The 21,138-nt window shown below is 49.6% G+C and overlaps 1 protein-coding gene across 5 annotated transcripts in view; it reads right to left on the minus strand.

Moving 5' to 3' along the window:
- The window catches only part of TBX15 (T-box transcription factor 15), a 96,957-nt gene extending 82,452 nt beyond the window's left edge, over window positions 1-14,505 (minus strand). For 2 of the 5 annotated variants that reach the window (XM_036343271.1, XM_036343264.1), the window contains exon 1: window positions 14,192-14,505. In XM_036343271.1, coding sequence (XP_036199164.1) covers window positions 14,192-14,396 — 205 coding nt within the window. In that variant the 5' untranslated portion in view covers window positions 14,397-14,505. The remainder of the gene's footprint in view (window positions 1-14,191) is intronic. The other 3 variants (XM_036343272.1, XM_036343265.1, XM_036343268.1) reach the window with 2 other exon arrangements.
- Window positions 14,506-21,138: the final 6,633 nt, after the last annotated feature.

Genomic DNA, 21,138 nt, shown 5'->3' on the forward strand with positions numbered 1-21,138 from the left:
TTCACATGTACACGACTGAGGCACAGAATTAAGTCACTTATCCAAGGTCACAGCCAGAACTATGTGCTTGGGTCAGGCCTCCCTGACCCGGACCCCAAGCTCTCTGTTGTCTTAGTTCCCCACACCAGCCATTTCTTCTGCTTCTAGGATATGAAGGACCATCTGCTTTCTATAACATGTCATACTCCTTCCCTAGCACAGGCCATCCAGTGCAGTAGAGAGTTGGTACTCAGCCGACTAAATGGACAGAAAAAGCCTCAAAGTTCAGGAAAGTGGGTGGGTGAAAACGTCTCAAAAGTCTACCTAAACACATGCCCCCAAACTGGCCCAGCAATAAAGCCAGATCTGTCATTCTCAACGTTCGCCAGCAATGAGCCACACAGCTGTGGAGGCCTAACAGTTTGGGCAGGAAAACAGGCAAAGAAAAAGGAGAATGTATTCAAGCCCCAAGCAAAAAAATGTTAACATCCGGAACCAATTCACCCACGCAGGCTGGGGAACCGTTACACCCAGCCCTTCATAACATGCCTGGGGCCTCTGCCCCAGCCCGCCCCTTCCTTCTCTCTCTCTCTCTCTCTCTCTCTCTCTCTCTCTCTCTCTCTCTCTTTCTCTTTCTCTTTCTCTCTCTCTCTCCTGGGCTTGGTTTGCCTTTTGCTCACCCCTACAGCTTAGTTTGCCATTTGCTCACCCCTATAGCAGTTAAGTGGTCCTGTGTCTTCAGGAAGCGCCTCCTGCAGTCCCTACCAGGCCATCAGAATATCAGAGATGTGTCACCTCTCTGGGTAACTCGCTCTTGCACCAGATGAGATCCAACACTCACAGGATTACTGCTGGTCATGCAACTAGTGCTCTGAACACTGGAGGGAAAACGAATGGCCCAGGCCTGGCTGGTTTCCTATCTTGCAGAATATACACTTTTCATAGGACGGACCTCCTGGGTAAGATCCAATAAATCACCCAAAATTGCAGCATTCACCTTATCCTCTGCCACACTCTATATTTCAAGAGTTTGGCTCCACCTGGGTTCTTTGGGAAAGGAAATGGGCCCAGAGATTCATATGCTTCTGTTGCTACAAGAGCTTATCAAATCCCATCAATCGTTGCCTGCAGAGTGGGGTGGGCAATAGGAGAAAGCAAAGATTTAAAACAGACATGGATTTTACATCTTTCTCTCCTTAGTTATAAAAGCCACTTTTCTATCACTGGGCACAACGAACAGGAATATGATAGACCTTACAGTCCGACAGCCAAGAAGTGCATTAATGACGAAGTCCGCCCACCAAAAGCAGAGGGTATAGTTTTTCTCCAAATCCCTGTTGGAGACACCAGACTTCCTAAGAGAGGATGCTTAGTGGGAGTGGGAGGAAAAGTGATGGAGAAACAGTGAACAGGTGGACCAAGAACCCCTGAAAACCAATGTTAAGTTCCCTAAAACTCACTGCTGGGCTCACGTTCACTTACCATGTCAGAAGAGCAAAGGGGTGTCAGTGTTTGATGGCATGAGAGATTTCTGCAAATAACTGATCCCATACCAAACAAGGCCACTCTAAATAGAGCTGTTACAAAATAAATGACTCAGAGCAGTCACTCAGAGGTTAAAGTTAAAGCCACAATTCTGAGAGCGGGTGTACTTGCTGTGGGTCCTCGAGGCGGTTTCTTAATCCTTGGGCATTAAAAAGAAGCCACTGTGGAAATCAGAATCTCTTCCTTTGTAAATTCAATCCATGGCAAAGGGATTTCAGCTGTGATTGCTGAGTTTGAAAAAAATCAACCATACTTAGAAATGCACGAATTGCTCGTCACTGCAACTGATACATTTCTAAGCTGTTCCATTTTGAATCAATTACCAATCAGATTCTTTCCATCCCCTTGTGAATGGAGAAGGCAATGGGTAAAACAGAGCTCACTGCATTTCACTGCACAGGGAGATTTAGGATGAGGAGGTTTTAGATCACATTCAATATGTAGCCACCGCATTTCAGACACTGAGATTTCTGTGCATTACAGTTGGAGAAAAAGCAAGTCACGTTGGGAAGGCTGTGCATGTGCCAATCCAAAGCCATGGCTTAGAAACTCAACCCTATATCACTGTCACAGAAGCTTCTGCTAGCTGGTAGGGAGAAGGCACCTGAGGACTGGAGAGACTAATAACAATAGGAGCCTGGCCCGAGTGGCTCAGTGGTTGAGCGTCAACCTATCAACCGGGAGGTCACGGTTCCACTCCCTGGCAGGGCACATGCCCGGATTGCTGGCTCAATCCCCAGTGTGGGGCACACAGGAGGCAGCCGATCAATGATTCTCTCTCATCAGTGACGTTTCTTTCTCTCTCTCCCTCTCCTTTCTTCTCTGAAATCAATAAAAGTATATACATTTAAATAACAATAGGAAATGAAGATAGAGACCAGAAACTATAACCAGCTCTCTCACATTTATGACTTAAAAATTTCTGTTTGTGAGGGCAGAATGAACAGCAAGCATAAAGTTCCATCTACACAAGTTCATAGTTCTCCCTGGAGCACTGAAGAGCCATCTGCAGGGGGAGGCAATATAGTCTAGTGGTTAAGGACATTGACTCTGGAGTTTAAATTCTGGCCAGTCCACTTCAAGTGGATTGGAGCTGTGTGTGTGGGGGCAAATTATTTAATATGTTTGAGCTTCAATTTCCTCCTCTGTAAAATGGGGAAACAATGACCTTGCTTTGAGGGCTATTGGGGGGATGCAATGAGAGAATGTGAATAAAAACATCAGTGCCGTGCCTGGTACAGCATGCACCCTCAATCCTTGAAAGTTCTTTTGGATGGCATTGTGGGCACTGAGATAAGATGATGCTGGGGAGGTATAGAAACATGTCCTGAAAATAAAGTGGGGGGCAGAGAGGCTGTTTTGAACACTGAGGCCTGGATTCCAGCCAGTGCCGAGCAGCTCCCTGCTCCTCTGGATGGTCAGGCAAGGGCTGAGCACTGTGATGACGGGCCCTGGGCTCCCTGAATGGGGGAGGCCTCGATAGGACCCCTCCTCTGTTCCTCTCCCCCTGGGAATGCACCTTCGTCCTCCACTGCCAAATGGAGAAATCAATTTAAACAAAATCTAGGGTGTAACTGGTTTTATTATTTTTAAAATAGTAAATGATCAAATCCAAGCTTCTGTTTTCTGGAAGAAAACTACAAAACTGTGTGGCCAGATGTTAATTCTAACGCGATGGCTGGGCTTCTGCTATTTCCCTAAAAAGACTTCCCAACCTCTTCTTCCCAGCTAATCAGTCGGCTTAGTTAGAGGTTTTCCGTACACTTAGGAAAAAAACAACAACAAAAAACAACCATGCAACACCTACGTATCCTTTACTGTAGCCCCAACTAATTGATACACCTGGCTCATCTTGCCCAGAATCCTAGGGTCCATATGGCCTTATACAAATGAATCTTCCTTATTTCCTAAACCTAACGTTTTGGGGATTTCTGGGCTTCAGGTAGAAATACCATGTTTCACAGAGACACATGGGTGTGTTATTTTACTTCCCTGCATTCAGAAAGGCCCTTCTGCCTTCTGCTAGAGCCAAGCTGGGGAGCTGGTAAAGCTGGGGCTCCCCAGACCCACCCTCTGCCCGCCCCCTCTTCCTACCTTATATCAGAGGCTGATCCCCACCCTTGGGAGCCCTCTCTTCCTCCTTCAGGTGCTCCCTCGGGTACTGGCTTTTTGCCTCAGTGAAACCCTGAATAGCAGCAGCTCTCAACGTCCTATTTCACCTGATTAGCACGTGTGCTCAGATTCTGTGTTCTGTTTCTAACCATAGGCTATACACCAGGTGTGATCCCACTCACAGTCCAACATCTCCTTGAAAGCAAACGGCTGGAGGAATGGACGGTGCCACTAGACATGAAATCTGCAACAGCTTCTTATCCAGGTTAGTCACTGAGGTGAGTAATCAGTGTCGATTCGACTGTATAGGAATAATAGGCACGGTGCGCAATCCTTTGTTCCTTCATGTACGTTATCTCATTGAATCCTCACGACCATGTTTTGATGAATACGTTTACTAGTACAATTTCACAGATGCAGAAACTGGGCTTGGGAGAGATTTAGAAACTTGCTCAACGTCATACAACTAGCACACGTTGGAACCCAGACTCAGACACAAGCAGTCTAACCCCAAGAACCTGAACCTGAATCACTATCCTATATCACTCCTTCATGCATCGTGCCAAACAGAAATGATAAGAGTATCTATCTCATTAGAGTGTCTTGGAATTTTATGTATTATATATAAGTAATGATATGTAGTATATAATATATATATAAATACATGGAATTACATATTATTTTAAATATATAATTGTTACATATTAGTATTTAGGATATATGTTATATGTGTACACATTTTTAATATATATACATACTAGTATATATAACAACACTATATATAATTAGCATTATATATACATATAACAGTACACTGGCTGGCACATAGTGTTCAATATATGTTACTAGTTATCATTGTTTTTGTTGTATGATCCTTATATTTTCATTATTTACTAAGTGTTTATACCAGCCACTTGTGCTAGGCTCTGGAGATACAAAAGCAGTGAGACAAGGTCCTTGCCCCACAGCAGTTCATAGGGCAGTAGAGAGATTGGACAACCAGTCATTCCACAAGCTCCGTGCTGACAGGGTCCTGCACAGGGGTGCAGGCTGCGGAGAAGGGGGGGCATCCACTGAGGGTGGGGAGCTGTCACTGGGGTTTGAAGCCCAGCTGTAGAAGTCGGTGAGGAAATAAAGTCCCACAAGATAAAAACATGAGAAATCCTCCTAGGTGAGTGCTGGGCCCAGTGTTTCTGTCTGACCCTGCCTTCAAGTTCAGCAGCTATGAATAGAGGTCTTGAATGCTAAGCTGTCTTCTGATCTATCTTGTTGACAAGCGTTTTGCCTGTTACTAAGTCATCCTTTTAGCATTCTCACTCTCTGCCAGATCAAGGTCTCGGCTTAGCAGACTAGACATGGAAAATAGTTATGAGGGCTTTCCATTAGGCTCCAATAGTAATGAGGGGCAACTGATTTTTTGGGGGGGTGGGGGAGAAATACCACCAATTCAATTTACCAGTGATGAACTTGCTTTTCTCAGTCCACTTTTCAAATCCACAGAATTTTTCCAGCCTTTCTTGGGAATGGCACAAAAAAATGGTGAGAGCATAAAATAACGCACATTTCCTTTAAATTCACAAATGCCATGGAATTCTTTTGGCAAGAAGGTCCTGGGCGTTCACACAAGCAACAACAGGTTACATTAAACACAAAGGACTCGGAATCACAGATCCAGGACTTCTGAACATGTGATATTAATCTAAAAACTTTTCAAGAGCTTTATGAAAGCTCTTAATTCTAGCTGTAAAAATCCTTTTTTTTTTTTTTTTGGCTTTGTATTGCTGCACTGTTACTTTCTACAACCGCAGCAAAGCTTTCCTCATTGCAACAAAGTAAAGATGAGCCAAGTGATGGCCAAGGCGCATTAGAAGAAAATGGTAGTTTTTTAAGAAATTAACAGAATCACGGATTCTTATAGCCGAAGGGGCCTCAGGTGTCATTTGAGCCGCTCTCCCTCATTTCACAAACCAGGCATCGAGGCCCCATCAGTGGCTATGCAGCAACTTTAAAACTTTTTTTTTTCAACATTTACACGTCTGCCTTTAAAACAAACATCCCTGGTTCCAATATCAATGGCTAAGCTACAATCTAAGTCTAATTTAAGCAGGGCTAGCCCTCTTCTTACCAGGATACATGGATATAATCTAGAATTTGAAAGCTTTGTAGTATAGTGAAGTCTCATAGATACACACACGAGCAATTGCGGTTTCCAAAATATTTTACAATTCAGTATTCCTTTGTTAGCTTGCTTATACTATTTGTTTTCTAACTAAACCTTCTTTTTCTAAATTGTTCATAGATGTATGGCTCCTATATACAGCCCTTCCCTAGCTCACTGCCAAAAGAAAGAAAGAGAGAGAGAGAGAGAGAGAGAGAGAGAGAGAGAGAGAGAGAGAGAGAGAAGAAAGAAAGAAAGAAAGAAAGAAAGAAAGAAAGAAAGAAAGAAAGAAAGAAAGAAAGAAAGAAAGAAAGAAAGAAAGAGAAAGAAGAAAGAAATCAAATTATTAGGCTTCTGAGTTAAGGAAGTTTTGTCAAACCCAGAGAAAACTCTGCAGTGTTCATAGACACTTATTGGCACAAATGCCTGACCCTCCCCACTGTGAAAATCAAGTACTTTTTAGAAGCCCTGAGCCACCCAAATCACCTAACCCCTAGGTTACAATTCTGATGTTGACTGACTTTTTGAAGCAAGGATGCCTCGAGGCTGCACTCCCCTCTTTGCTAGTGTTCAGCCAGTCCCCCCTGCTTCTTCCAGAACTAGCCATTTCTCAATCTCCTTTCAAGGTTGCGTGGTTTCTTTCTCTTTCTTTTTCTTTTTTTCTTTCTTTCTTTTCCTTTCTTCCTTTTTTTTTAAGAAGTGAATCACTTCATTGTTTTTCATCTCCATAAGAACATGGAGGGCAACTGTTTGCTGTCCCTTTGTCTCGGCTGGCGATGCGGGTCTCTGGGCGGGGACACCTCTGCCTCTCCGGATCCTAAGCACCCGGGGAACCTCTGCGACTTTCCTTTCTAACGCCGGGCTAAGATATTTACTGACCCTAGAATTACCCATTTGGAAATGGTTAGGGATTAAAAGTTCTTTGGCCGAGGGATTCTTGGTTCCTAATTGCTAATGTTTGAAGTCAATCTGATTCCTCGAAAATTTGTTCAGCCTGATGAAAGCAAAAAATTCAAACTCCCCTCCGGCGCGAGGTGTAGGACCCGCGGGTTCCACTTGGTGTTTGGTTGCTTGGAGGGTTTTTCCCCTGATCTTTTTTTGGGGGAAGGGGGAATGGGGGCCAAGGCCTTCCCGATTACCCCTGTGTCCCCGCATTTCTCCAGGGCTGAGAAAGGCACCCACCATTCCCTTGTGCGGGGCAGGAGCGCGGGGCCAGTGCGCACCAAGGCTGGCCACCACTCCCGCCGCCAGACCCGGGCGCGGGCAGCCGGTTGCCCTGACTCGTGAAGGTCCCCTGAGCTACCCGCTGTCCCCAGCACGGTTTCGGGGGATACGATGTAATCCGGATTCCTTCTCCTCGGTGAAATGTCACTGACGCTTTTTTGAGAGTGGGGGAAAATATGGGTGTTTTCAATCGTTTTCAATGTGTGCATAGGAGGTTGGGGGAAGGGAACAGGATGTCGAGATGAGGGGAAGAAGGTGGGGGACGAAGAAAAAGGGGGGCTAACTGCTTTCCGTGGCCCCGCTTTGGCAATACAATGGCAGCAGGAGTTCCGAATAGAATAAGAATTTCGATTCACCCGGTGAACTAGGCGCTAAAACTCCAAGGCAGGCTGGGTGTATGGTAATGACCTCTAGTCATCCCTTCGAGGGAGCTCTAATGTTATTTCTAGTATGTTGGTTTTTAAAAGGAGACTATATTAGGCTATTACGTGTGCAATCCAGAATTAGGGGGTTGTTTTTTTAATCCGCTAAAGTGTGTGACAATTTGGAAACAGCCCATTAGAGCCTCAGCAACTATATTTTTGCATATGTCGCCTACGTTCTAAAATTATTTTCCCCGAATCATATTGTTTTACTGGTTACTTCTATTAACCATTATTATTATTATCCGAGTTTCTCTCAGTGAGTTAATTGCTCAGCAGAATGCATCCGAAATGATGATGGTATTCTACACAAAATTAAATGCCAGATGAAGGTAGGAAAACTCCCACTCACCCTGTTCTTTTAAATTGCATCTATGAGAGTCTTGTTTTCTCCCAATAACTGGAATTTTCAAATTTGGGATTTTCTCGAATTGTCAAAGAATGTCTAGAAATGACAAAAATTATTCGCCTCCAAATTTTATGTGTTCCCAATTTTTTAAACTGGACACACACACACACACACACACACACACACACACACACGGCAGTTTCTTTCTCTGAAATATTATCTACGTCCCATTCAGAACTTGGTATTCCCACATAAATTTGTGCATAAACAATTACATTTGTGTATAGACGCTTTAATACACTTTATACTCGTATGTATGATTTCAAGACCTATTTTCACTCTGGTATCAAAAGCTCCTCATCAGTTTGTAGTCAGCAAAATGTCCTCCCTTAAAGTGAGGCCATTAATGGCAATGAATAAATGTTGATTTGTCGTCACCAGTCGCTTGAATTCCCCACCTCTTCCCATTTCACCTCCGGTCCTCCCTACTGAGTCTCATTTTCCACCCTGACACTTAGAGCCAGGGCCTCACTTAAATTAACTAATGATTATCCTTGCCCAAAGCAGTGTAAACAGACCCTAATTTATAAATTTGCTAATTGCCCTTCCCAGTGCAGACCCCTGAGTATCCCAGTCGTGCACATATAAAATTCAAAGCTCACTAGAAACCAGGAAAAGCAAAACAAAAATAAACCACATGGAAGAGAGAAAGAAGGGGGAAAGAGTCCACATTCCAACAGCTCCCTACTTTTCTCTGTGGAAAAGTATCCCCAAAAGGTCAAAACTCAAAAACCACTTAAATATTCTCTCCTGCTGAACGCCTTTGTCTTTTGGGGCTAAGAAAGCAATAACCAGCTACACCCCAGAATAATCATTGGATGGATGTTTGTATTTCCAGAAAGTGAAATGCCAGTCTGCTCTTTATCCCTGTGGAATATGCACAATTCAGCCTTGCTCTTACACACACACACACACACACACACAAAATAAAAAAAATAAAAACAACAACCCTACAGTCACCTAGAGAAGGAACTTAGATTTAAGAAGTGCTGCAATCATTTTCCTCCCTAGTACGAGAAATAAATTTTTAATAGAGTCCATGATCAGGATCTCAAAAAGGGTTCTCATCTCCTTAATATATTTTTGGCAACAGAGAGAATGATTGTGACAGACCTGGAATATTTCACTCAATAATGCTAGCAATGCCCTTGGAGAGGCTTGGATGAACAAAATGTTTCAGTCTTCGGAGCCAAAACGTACTTGTCCCTCTCTCCTTGTGGCCTAATATGAAGGATTAATAATGAGGGACTTGCTTCCATTAAACTCTAGTCCACACACGCAAAGGAAATTATACAAATCAGTAAGGGATACGAACCAGCAGTCCCCATCATTTAGTTTTGGCTCCCAGGTCAGGCATCTCAAACCATTCTTCACTCACTCATGTGCGGGGTGTGCTAACTAAAGAGGCGTTAAACCAATTTTTATAATTAAAAACGTTTATGATACCATTTGAAGTAATTGATATGGGGGGCAGGAAAACAACAGTGGGTACGTGTCAATATAATTTCAGTCCAAACTCCACTGTAAGAAATTGAAGTCCCCTTCCGTCTGCATGAGCGTCACCTCGTGAACTTTTCTTTCTGGGAGTTTTTTCTATAAAATCGGGAAACCCAAAGTGGCCAACTCTGAACCCCCCAAAAAAATGTTTAATGAGAAATAGTGTTGGGTGGGCCATGGAGTCACAAATTCAGAATCGCTGTGTCCCTAGCCTGAGGGCTGCTCTGTCTAGGACAGCATTTGTTGCCTATTAGGCTTGTGCTCTTGGACGGGTCTCCCAGGGGCCAGGTGGGTGTCAGTGGGGGGTCAGGGGCTGCTCTGGCCAAGAATCAGAAGACTTCCCCCCACAAACACACACACTCCCTTGTTAACCTCACACCCATCACACGAATTTCTGAACACCGCTGGGGGAACCGGGACCTAAGGTGGTGCAAACCATAGCACACACCACCTTCTTTCCATTGCAGTCCAAATTCTGGGCACCAAGGTTCTCCCCATTCCCTGTCCTCCCCACCGGTCTCCCACAATTTGCTCCGTCTGTGGGATGGAAGAAGTTAGAATTATCTCCTTCCTAGTGACTTCTATTGTGCCACAGCGCCAGGGCCGCACTGTTACACAGGCCGTCTTCATAGCCCTCCCCACGCCTGCAAGCCACTGGGGTGCGTCCTCCAGGGCCCACACAGCCAGAGGGCATCTGATTTAGCCACCATCCCACGGGCGCACGAAAAAATTATTTGGCCATCATCCCAAGCAAACCACCATCCTCACCTAAGAAGAATTCAGATCTTGCCTAACCTCCCCCCATTCCCCTTCACGCAAGGTTACTTACCAATGGGACAGCCACCGAGAAAGGCCGCTTATTGGACCAAGCAGGAGGAGCCTTGGGCGCGTTGGGGGCGCAGGCCAGGCACCCCTGAGGCCTACGTGGGTGCGGGGGCACACGCACCATCGGGGGACTGTACACCAGGCAGACCCTGCGCCGCTCACCTCGCGCGCTGCGCAGCCTTGCACTGCGGTCCCAGCTGGACCTGGCTAGTGCTTCCCCGCTTAAGCACATTCTCCCCACTGGCTTCCGACTTTTCGTTGATCGCTTTCTCTCCCTTACTTAAATGGCAGTAAAGGGTCAGTGTTTCCCTATTGGGGGTTGGGGGTAGGTAGAGGGGTGGTGTCAGAATTAAAATATTGGAGCTCTACTCTGAGCAAACAAGCCATAAACTGGCATATTACTAGTAATTCTCGGGGCCAGTTGATAATTCCAGAGAATAAAATGCTCTGGGGCCCCGCGAGGGCTTTTCTTGTCTGGTTCACTAGGGTTGTGTAGACCGGTGCGTGGGAGAAAGCGAGCGCGGGCGCCTGTCGTGTGTGCAAATGCGCGAAGTGCCGACCCACCCGCGTGTGCGGTTCTGTGTGCCCACCCGCATGTTTCGCCACCTCCTAAGACCGCCAGGACTCAAGTCTGCGGGCTCTGTAGCGGGGAAATGCCCCCGCAGAAGGTTTAAATTATTTCGCTCCGCGGGAAACCGGGCCTCAGCGCACTTGGCTATGGATTTGGGCGGGAAAGGCCCAAACTCAGACAGGGGAGCCGGGGTTGCGGTAAGAGCGCCGTTGGCGCCGCCACGTGCCTGGAATATACTTCCAAGGCCACGGAGCCCCAGCAGCTGTTCCTGGAGAAGTTTCCTCCGTTGCCCTGGGGGTGGGGGGGCGGCGTAAGGGGGGGGGCGAGCAGGCTCTAGAGAGTCACGCTCCTCCACGATGGGTTTTGAGACCCTCCCCAGATCGCGGCGGCCAAGGCCTGGCGGCTTCTCCAAAAGACGCGGAGTGCTGGCCCCGATGTAATAGTGAAAGCACCTCGCAGGCCCTTCTCCAAAGCCCTGAGGTCTCAGGGAGTTCTCGGGACCACCAGGCTCGGTGGAAATTTTTGAAATGCATACTGTGTGCCCTCTGATGTGTGAGTGCCTACAGTGCGCAGGCCGGGCTGGTCCCCCGCTGCCGCAGGTTGGCGCCTCAGGCTGCCGGCACTCGGCGCCAACTAAAGCCAGCTCTGTCCAGACAAGGAAAGAAAAACGGGCTGCGAAAAAGCGAAGGCCACGTCTTTGAATAAAAGTGAAACATTAAATCTGCTCCGTGGGTTGCCTGAGGTTCCCGGGTTTTTGAGGCTCGGAAAGGGAGGGCAGGAAAGAATGGTATCAGTCAAAGAGAGGGGATGGAGAGAGTGACAAATACAATTGCGCTAAGTCATTGTCCTGTATGTGTGCGCGCGTGTGTGCGCGATCCAGCGTTTAATCCTTCCCCAGCCCCGTGGCAGTTTTGTTTTTCTTGTAGTTTTTGTTTGTTTTCTGTTCCAGGCTCTTATCAAGACAGAGGGGCGAGCCACGCAGCAGGTCCAAACCCCCTCCCCTCGGTCCTAATTAGGAAAAGAGAGGTAAAACAGAATTGTGAGGCCCGGTTGGACCGAGGCATGGCCCTGGGCACAATGGAATCACAAGGGCCACATCTCTCACCTCCACCACCAAACACACTCCTTTAAATGAGGCCCTGTGGGTTCGACTGTTAGGGCGCTGAATTAGAGACAAAAAAGAAAAAAAAGACCTGCAGGGGACCCCAAGCCCTGGCCCTGCCTTCTGCTACCATCCCAGCGCACCGGAGCCCACAGCTCGGCCTCCTCTGCTCCCCTGACTGCGGAGTCTCCACGCCACCGCGCCCTTTTTCTGAGACCTTTTCTCCTCTGTCCGGTTGCTGCGAAAATCTCGGCTACTGTCCACATTGGAGATTTGTAAGGGTTTCGAGATCTCCAAGTTGGAGTCCCCTCAGCCCGCAATGTGCCCAGGCCCCGCCGGTAGGCCCGCTCACTGGGCAGAAAGCCCGCCAGCGCTCTGGTTTCCGGTTTCTTCCTCCTCCCGGAACTTTGCCCCACAGACATATTTCGTTTTGTTTTAAGCCAAAGGCCCTATTTTTTTCTTTTTTAAAAAAATGATAAAGGTAATGAGAACGGATCCACTGAACTCTGTTATGTAAAGTTCGGTGTGGGGTCCTCACCACCTACTCCCATCCAGCTCCAGCGAGGGAACAGCATTCTGGATACCAGGTCCCTGCGTTCATGGCCCTGGACTGGCATCTCCGTGCCCATGCCCTCACTATTTTCTCCTGGCTTATGGCTGAGAAGACCGGAAGAAAGAAAATTTCCTGCTGAGTCTCTGAATATGACCCAGCACGTTGGTCTTTTTTTAACATGCGACTTGAGGCTGGCTCCTGGGGACCTGGCCTGCTCCCTAGAGAAAAGTACCCGGGGAAAGGGCATCTGCCACGCGCAATTAAGTAAAGTGTGCCTTTGCCACCGTTTGGAAAGTAAAGTAAACCCACCCCCCCAAATCGTCCGTTGTCATAAGGCCTGAAAGAACTTGCACTAAACTGTGTGAAGGCCCAAGCGAGATTTTGACAACAGATAAATGTGGTGAGTCTGGCCAGAGATGGGAAACACATTAGCAGCGCATTTCTTTCTGGATTGCCCACGCAGTTATCCGCGTAGGCAGGCACCCGCATCCAGATACAGGGGGAAACTTGAGCGGATGAAATAAATCTCCTTTTAATTTTCTTTTCATCGACTAATAAAAATAATTCCCCAACACTAAACCCAAATACCATAACGGGCCACAAGAACACGGAGAATTCATAAAACTCTGTCTCTGCAGGTCACCCGCTAATCGCGTTATTATTAGCCCCGGGAGCATGGAAATTGAACTGTCACTGCCGAAAGAGAAAATGTAAGCGACAGCTGTCCCTCCTTGGGGCGGCCAGTTTTCCAGCCCCCAAGTTCCTGGGCCGAAGGCCTCCCCCATCCCTATGCAGGCCACCGCCTCCTCCTCCTCTCCCCGCCCCCGCGCTGGCCTGTGCGCTGACCCAGGTTCACTTCCCAGCGTTAGCTGGTCAGAAGGAGCACCTCCAGAATAGTTTTAGAAGTCCTGGCTGGAAAGTTTCTGAAGTCACTAACCCAGCTGCAAGCGGGTGTGTGTGTGTGTGTGCGTGTGTGCGTGCGCGCACAAAATTCCTCTGACAACAGCTGTTCCCCCCGTCTGTTTTGCACAGTTGAAATCTTGGCACTTAATACAAAACGTTAAGTCGTCTCCCCCACCCCATCCTACCCCCCATTGTGTTAAATACTGACATCAACCTCCTCCCTGTGTTATACGCGATGTGTGCGTATGGATCCGAGATACAAATCAATCGCACCGATGCCCTCCAATACACGGAGATATGGACCCTGAAGCATGACCCAGGGCGCAGGGTAAGGGGTCTAACATTCCTCTTTCGGTAAAAGTCAACGAAGTAGAAATATGACTATGCTCCCTTGTCACTGGAGGAGGGGAAATTCGACAACTTAAGCCCTAGAAAAATTGGTGGGGGAATGAGGAGGGCGAGGGCCGAGGTTGAAAGCTAAATGGGATAAACGGGGCATTTCCGTAAGAGGGGATGTCGGGCCAAGACCTCCGCGATCTCAGAAGTTAGTCTCAGCCCCGCTCCTTTCCCGTCGTTGCCGGCCAACGGCGCCCCTCCTCACCCCAGGGCCCTGCAAGCCCCTTAGCTGCGGGCACCAGGAACGCTGCGCTCCGCTCCGGGAGAAGGGGATGCGAGCAAGGAGGCCTCCTTGCTTGACGTTGGCGACGAAATGCAAAGCTTAGGCCAGTTCTGCCAAGTTGGTTCCGGCGAATTTGGGGCAGGCTCAAGGCATTTGTGCAAAGAAGCAGAAAGCCGCGTTGGAGCAGGGCGGCCGCGGCCAGGGCCTCCCTCCTCACCACTCGGCCCGCCGGCTGGCCGCCCGCCTCCCGCGGTCTGGCCCTACGCACTCACCCGGGTGAGGCTCCAGGCCGTGTGCGGCCGCGTCCTCCGCGTCTCCGAGTGGGCCCGCGGGGCTCAGCGCCTCCATGGACAGGTCCAGCCCCTTCTCCTCCCAGTCTCGCAGTTTCCGTTTTTTATTTGAGCCGATCAAGGCTTCAACGGAGAAGGCATGTGCTCGCGAGCTCAGGGCGACTGCAGATCTTCTCCTTTCACTCATCTTAGCCGCCCGCACCCTGGCCCCCGCTCGCCCCCGCTACTGAGGGAGCAGCCCGCGCCCTCACGCTCCGAGCGCCCGCCGGGCCGGGCCCGGGAGAGGCGGCAGCTCCGCGGGTACTTGGCACCCGCCCCCTGTGCCCTCCCCCTCCTTCCGCCGCCGGCTGGGACCGGCGCCCCTAGCTGCCCCAGCGGCTACGCACGAGCGCCCGGAGCGCCGCCCGCTCGCAGCATGAGCGCCCGTGTCCTGCTTCCCACCCACCCGGGCAGGCGCTCACAGGCTGTGTAGACTGGACTTCATCTTTTTTTTATTCTCTCTCTCTCTCCTCCCTCTCCCTTTCTCTCCTCCCTCTCCCTCTTCCTCTCTCGGTCTTCCCGTCCTTCCTCTGTTCCAAACTTCTGGGAAACTTTTTTTCTAAATTCCTCCCTTCCCGAGGAGCTGGGGGCAGGCTGTGCGCTCCTGTCCTTGGGGCGAGGGAGAGGGAGGGGGGAGGAAGAGAAAGACTGTGTAGGGGGGGAAAGCCAGCCCCCGACCAATGGCGAGGAGGGAACAGGAGAAACCCTGAGAACGCGGGCCAATGAGCAGAGGGGAGAGACTGAGGCTCGGGCCAGGGCTCAGCGCCCGCTGTCCCTGAGATGCTCCAGGGCTGACTTTAACTCCTGGCTTCCCGGTGTCTCGTGGCTTCCTCATGGGGGGGAAAGGGGAGCTGAAGGTCGAGGTCAGATTTGTGCTGTTACAAACTCCTGCCAGCCCCCAATCCGTACCTTTTCCTCCCAAATCTGCTAGGTTTCAAAGATGCTGCAAGCCCGCAGTCATTTTCATGACAGATCTGGAATTTGGGGACTCAAAATGTCAACCTGACCAAAACGCCAGAAAATGACTCTAATAATCTCGCGCTTGCCCCTAGAATCTAGGGCCTAGATAGATGCTTGCAGATTCGCTGGTTCCTAAGGATTTCGACACACAGGTTCTTATTTCCCGATTGAACTATTTCTAAACAACGCTGGTGAACGCAAAACGAAAGAAACAAATTATAACCCCCCTTGGCTATCCAGAATCTTGTTGAAAATCTAAGGACCGCTTCCTCCTTCAATCTCTACCTGTTGGAGAAAGAGACGTAGGCCCCTCAAAGCAGGAGGCCGGCTGGGGCGCCGGGCTTACCGCGCGCTCTGCAGAGGATTCCGACTGGGCCCGCACGCAACAAAGGCTCCTCTTGCCTTCGGCGCGGGACGCTGAGCCGGGCTGCGCCCGCTCAGGGCGCTCGTTCTGGAGAACCCACGGAGAGGGGCTGGAGGAGTGCAGCCCGGGAACTTGGACAGCGGAGAAGGAACTTTTTCAAAATTCCCTTCAAATCCGATCATTCGGGAGTACGGCTCTCCCCGCCCCCCTGATCCTCCCACCACCCTTACCAAAAAAAAAAAAATATTTCAGGGCAGTGCGGTCGCTAGGGATTTCTAAGGAACTTAAAGTCCAATTCTTCTGGCTATTCTGATTTCCCACACCCCTTCCTAGGTTGCGCTACTGGTCAAGGGCTACAGGGAAACCCCGGGCCCAGGCCAGCGCAGAGCAAATTCACAGGGTCCAGAAGTTGATCTTACCAACCTGGAAAAGGGTCTCGGGTTTCCCAGAGGACGACCTCGCCACAGCTTGATGTTCCCGTGCCAAAGCCCTGGTGGAGACACTTCTATGCCCCCCAAGAAGGGGCAGGAAAGAGTCAGCTCCCCGTGTGAGAATAACGGCTCTTCAGGCCCAGCAGACTACTCATGCTGACAGCCAGGCCTTGAGCAGGGTCTGAACACGCAGGCCTAGGGCAGAGGGGCCCAGACGTGTCATAGGCCCTCCTGGAAGGAGTGCCCATTGATCCTCCCACCCTTGGGTGAGAAGGGAGGGCTTGTAAGTCCTCTGAAAAGCCACATTCCCCTCCTGACTGCGGAGGGGCTGGGGAAATCTAGTCCTTGTTGCTATTGTACTTGGAAGTGCTCTGGAGCTGGTGTCCTGAACAACCTAGTGTCCTGAATGTACTTGGGCCTTTTCGCAGGAGAGCAAAACAGGCCACTTTCAGAGCCCCCTCAGCCCAGATGAGAATCAGCCAACAGGACAGCAAATGCAGAAAGTATAATGGAAAAGCCACTGGATGAGTGTGATTCATCCAGGCTTGGCCTCCCGGGCCTTCCAGGAGCCTGCGTTTCTGACTTGCTCTCTAAAAACCCTGGGATGCAGAAGCTGGGTGCTGAGCCCCTCAGTGTCTCCCGCCACGCTGCCTAGCAAACTCCCCAGGAGCGGGGGTGGCTAGGCACAGTGTCTCCCGCTTCAGTCACCACCTGGCATTGCTTCCAGGAGCCGCTGCCTAAAGTGACAGAGCATTCACCACCCCTGGGCTTCAGTGAGACGACACAGTCCGAGAGCTCTCAGTTATGTTCCCCTGAGGCTCCGACCTCTCTTTGGGTTCCACATTCTGGTTGTGCTACTGGTCTCCACTGCCCAGTGGGACCAGGCCCAGTGGGGTAGCCATAGGGCTGGCCTGTGTTGTCCCCGTCATCTGTACCTCACATCTCCTCCCTCTGGCAGCCTCTTGCCTTGGCCTTCTCACACAGACCTGATTTGAATTAAGAAGTAGGTGCACCATAGGCCACACACTCTCCCTGAGGCTGTAAAAGCTTCTCAAAAAGAGGAATTTTGGGTTATCCACACACCTCCATACAGGTCCAGAAGGCCTGCTCAATGTAGGTGTCCGTAGACACATGTCCCAGAGACATACCTAGAGAAATGAGCACAGCCTTCAAGGGCAGGCGTTAGCACCTCACCCCCAAACCATTCACTCAGCAGAGAGCGTTCAGAAAGAGCCCCTGCATCCTTCAGGTTACATAGGTCGCCCCACCCCATTCTATGTACACTCATGTCCTTAAAAGTAGGTTAGGCCATGAAAACAAATCAGATGGTAATGAAGCCAGGCTGGTTTGGAACAATCAGGAAAAGAGGAGTTTGCCTCTAGGTCAGTGGTTCTCAACCTGTGGGTCGCGACCCCTTTGGAGGTCCAACGACCCTTTCACAGGGGTCGCCTAAGACCATCGGAAAACACATATATAATTACATATTGTTTTTGTGATTAATCACTATGCTTTAATTATGTTCAATTTGTAACAATGAAAATACATCCTGCATATCAGATATTTACATTACGATTCATAACAGTAGCAAAATTATAGTTATGAGGTAGCAACGAAAATAATTTTATGGTTGGGGGTCACCACAACATGAGGAACTGTATTAAAGGGTCGTGGCATTAGGAAGGTTGAGAGTCACTGCTCTAGCTAAATGGAAGGGGCAGGGACATTTTCTTTTTGTGACTATAGGGGTCAATCTAAGTTTTTTTCCCAGGGGCATGCACCCCTCGGCGTGTGACCTGTGCTGATGGGGAAGAGTCTGGAGAAAGATTAAGCAGGATGGTTTAATGTCTGTGACTTAGGTGTGTACATTTATGTGCTTGGGGAGAAGAAAAAGAGGGTTGGGAGATTACATGTAAAAATCTGGGAGTAATGGATGCATTTTCCTTCCACGAATTGCATCAAAGAGCTTTCAGATTCTCCTCTGGTTATCCAAGTTGCTCACTCCTTTAACTCTTAGGAATAAGAGTGGAGCCCCCCATGTAGGAGGCTATGTCCCAAGGCAATCCTCGAGTTTCCCAACCACAGGCTCCAATTTAGGGCCCTGAGTAGAGTCTGTAGGTGGTGAATCCAGTTCAGGTCTATTTCAGGCCTGAAGCTCATTGACAAGGACCAAGCAGGATGCCCCACCCTACCCCCTGCAGGGCCCCAAAGAGGATAATCATTCTGAAAAATCTAGGGGGGGTTCTGGGAGGGGTGAGGGGAAGATGAACTCCGGCCCCCCACCGGATAGATAACCAGGACTAGCCTGATAGGAGGAAAACCAAGAAAGGGAAGACAGCACAGTGCTCACCTAAAACGGGCACTGTCCCAACACTTTGAAATGTTTTCAAAGAAACCCCGACAGAATTCTACAGCACAGGGACAAGAGTCTGGAGCCTGAACCGTCCCCCCCCCATGCCTGTCCCCTGTCCTTGCTTTGTATTTCTCTCCACACTAAACATCCCCGAAATACCACCACTGCTAATGCCTCAAGGTGAGCCACCAGACACTGTGCTTTTGCAGTTTTGAGTGAGTAATTGAAAACAAAGTTTAAAATAGTTGGCCATGTTAGGCTGCCCTTAAACACGTGGGCAGGGAGCTTGGGAATTACAGTGAATCGGCCTGACTGGGCAGGGATAAAACACTGAGAGGACTATGGTGTGGGAGGGAACCATGCGGCTCCAAGACAAGCAGAGCCTAGCAGCCAGGTCCCATTCAGCTCTACGCTGTGACCTTAGGTAAGTCACTTAATGGCTTGTGCCTCAGTCTCCCTGTTGGCGGGGGAAGGGGCCTTAAATACCTTATAAGCAAGCAAAGCAGGCAAGATAATGGGTGGGAGACTGGACAGACCCGGGATCTTATCATTGTTGCAATTGAATCTTCCGGGAATGTGAGGCCAAGTACCCACTTTTCACTTCTTATCCCAAATTGGCACCCAGTTATGGGGTGGCTTAAGTGTCCTGGAGTCTTTAGGTGGACTGGAGAGGGAGCCGATTTCTGGAAACATCTGCCCAGTGCCAGTCATGCGGAGATGGCACAGGCCCACTTTTGTAGATGGCATCTCCAGTCGCGGGGGGCTGCGGTCCGTGAGTCGTTGACTATTCAACTACCCCCTCACACTTTTCAAAAATAAAAGTCCGTGGGGGCAAAAGGGTCATTAATGATGTTTTTTTGTTTTTGCGAAATAAAATCTTTTGTTTTTATTTTAAACCAGCAGCGTGCCCTCCTCTCGGTCCTTCCAGATGTTTGCAATAAAATCGCAGGTTTTGCCTTTGGGACTGGAAATAAAATTTAACGGCCTTCACTCTGTAATTATTCTCTTAGCTCGCCCTTCATAAATTTATCTGCTTTCTATCGGCGTTGGAGTAGGGGGCAGCGAAAGGGGAGAAAGCCCCAATTTTATATTTGCGACTATAAAAAAGCGCCACCCGGTTTCCTCGCCTTCGGCGGGCCGCAGTGTAACCGGGAGAGCCTGGCCCGGCGGGCAGCAACATTGCGCTATTGTTCGCTGACTTGGGTCTGCGCAGGAGCTGGGCCCTCCACAAAGGGGGCCTGTGCAGCCGGCAGGCAAGGAAATCCTGTTCCCCCTGGCCCCGCTGCTCTCCCCTGGGCAAATCTTGCCACCCGGCAGACTGACCGTGGCCTTCAGTGTCCGCCTGCCCCGCTGGGAGCCAGCTCCAGCCCTGCCAGCCCGGCGCTGCCAGCTTTCGCAGGAAGCGAAACCTCCAGCCTGCGCTGAGCCCACTGAGTGCAAGGGAGGAGCCTGGCTCTGGACACCCAGATGCTATGCAAAGGTCGCCCTGGGCTCCAGGCGAGGGGGCTTCCAGGAAGGCCCTCCGCCTCTCTCCTTTGCCAGTTTGGCTAGGCTGGAAGGTGACATTCCACACCCTCAGGAACTCAGGGTTGCTTGGCAGCCCCAGGCAACTCAACCCAAAGTCAGCAGATTTTTGAAGCCACCAAAGTGCCCACCTCCCGAAATAAAAGTGCGTACATCAGTAACTACTATGTACTTGTACAGTAAGCTTGTAAGCACAGGGTTCAGCATGTATTTTTTCCGACTGCACAAAGCCATGGTTATATCCATCCAGCTGCACACCCGTGCATGTACACACCATGTACAGCTACACTTGTGTACACACACATACCTTTCTAGAATCAAACATGCACAGTGAAACAACACACACCTAGGTGCACACAAGCATATGGGGAAGCATCCTGGCCACACACTCAACCTGCCCAAAGCCTGCAGAAATGTACACGAATGAATTCCACAGCCTGCTTCCTATCTCCCCAACTCCTCAGCTCCCTGGGGCTCTCCCTGGCCCCCTGAAACTTAATCCATGTGGCTGTCCCCCAACCTCCTCTCCTTCATCTGCACAGAGCTACCTGTGAGGTCAGGGTCTCTTAGGTGACAAAAGACAGGAAACATGCTAAGCCCCCAGCTTTGAGACCTCATCCCTTGGGAGAGCCATCCAGTGCCTGAGGGAGACCAGGTTGTCCTCCAAAGCCCGGCAGACGGGACAGCGAGAAATACTGGCACCAAGCAGGAGCAGCGAGCAGGGGTTGGTGTCCTTTAGTTTTTAAGCATATGTAGCCCCTTCCACCCTCCAGCCAGCAGGCCACCAGCCAAAAAGCCAAACCCCTGGACCCAGACATCTCGATCTAGATCTAGGCGGAGCATTCTTTTCAGTTCCTTTGACACCGGGAGTCCCAGGTCCTCCAAGTTTGTCCCCTAAACATGACTCCATCTCCCCATTCCTGCTGGGTTCGCAGGTGCTTCGGTGAACAAGGTTAAGAGTTCTTTGGTTTTGAGAGAAAGGATTATCTAAAGTTTCTGGGGGTCAGGGGGAAGGAAGAGCCAGGCCCCAAAGTCTAACACAGCCAGCTGGCACCTAAACAGGGTACCTGAGGTTCGGGGGAGGGGCTGGTAGGGGTTAGGCAGGGGAAAGAGCACTGCTCTGGGGTCGCCACGAGGACCAGCCACTAAAGTCAAATGATTTGAGGCATAGGGCCTTGATGTGATGACTTTTTTTTTTTTCCAGAAGTGTTTAGATTTCACTTGTCACTAATAAAAATCGGCCACCCACGAGCAAAATGCC

The sequence above is a fragment of the Myotis myotis genome, unplaced genomic scaffold (genome assembly GCF_014108235.1).
Source record: "Myotis myotis isolate mMyoMyo1 unplaced genomic scaffold, mMyoMyo1.p scaffold_m19_p_18, whole genome shotgun sequence".
NCBI lineage: Eukaryota > Metazoa > Chordata > Mammalia > Chiroptera > Vespertilionidae > Myotis > Myotis myotis.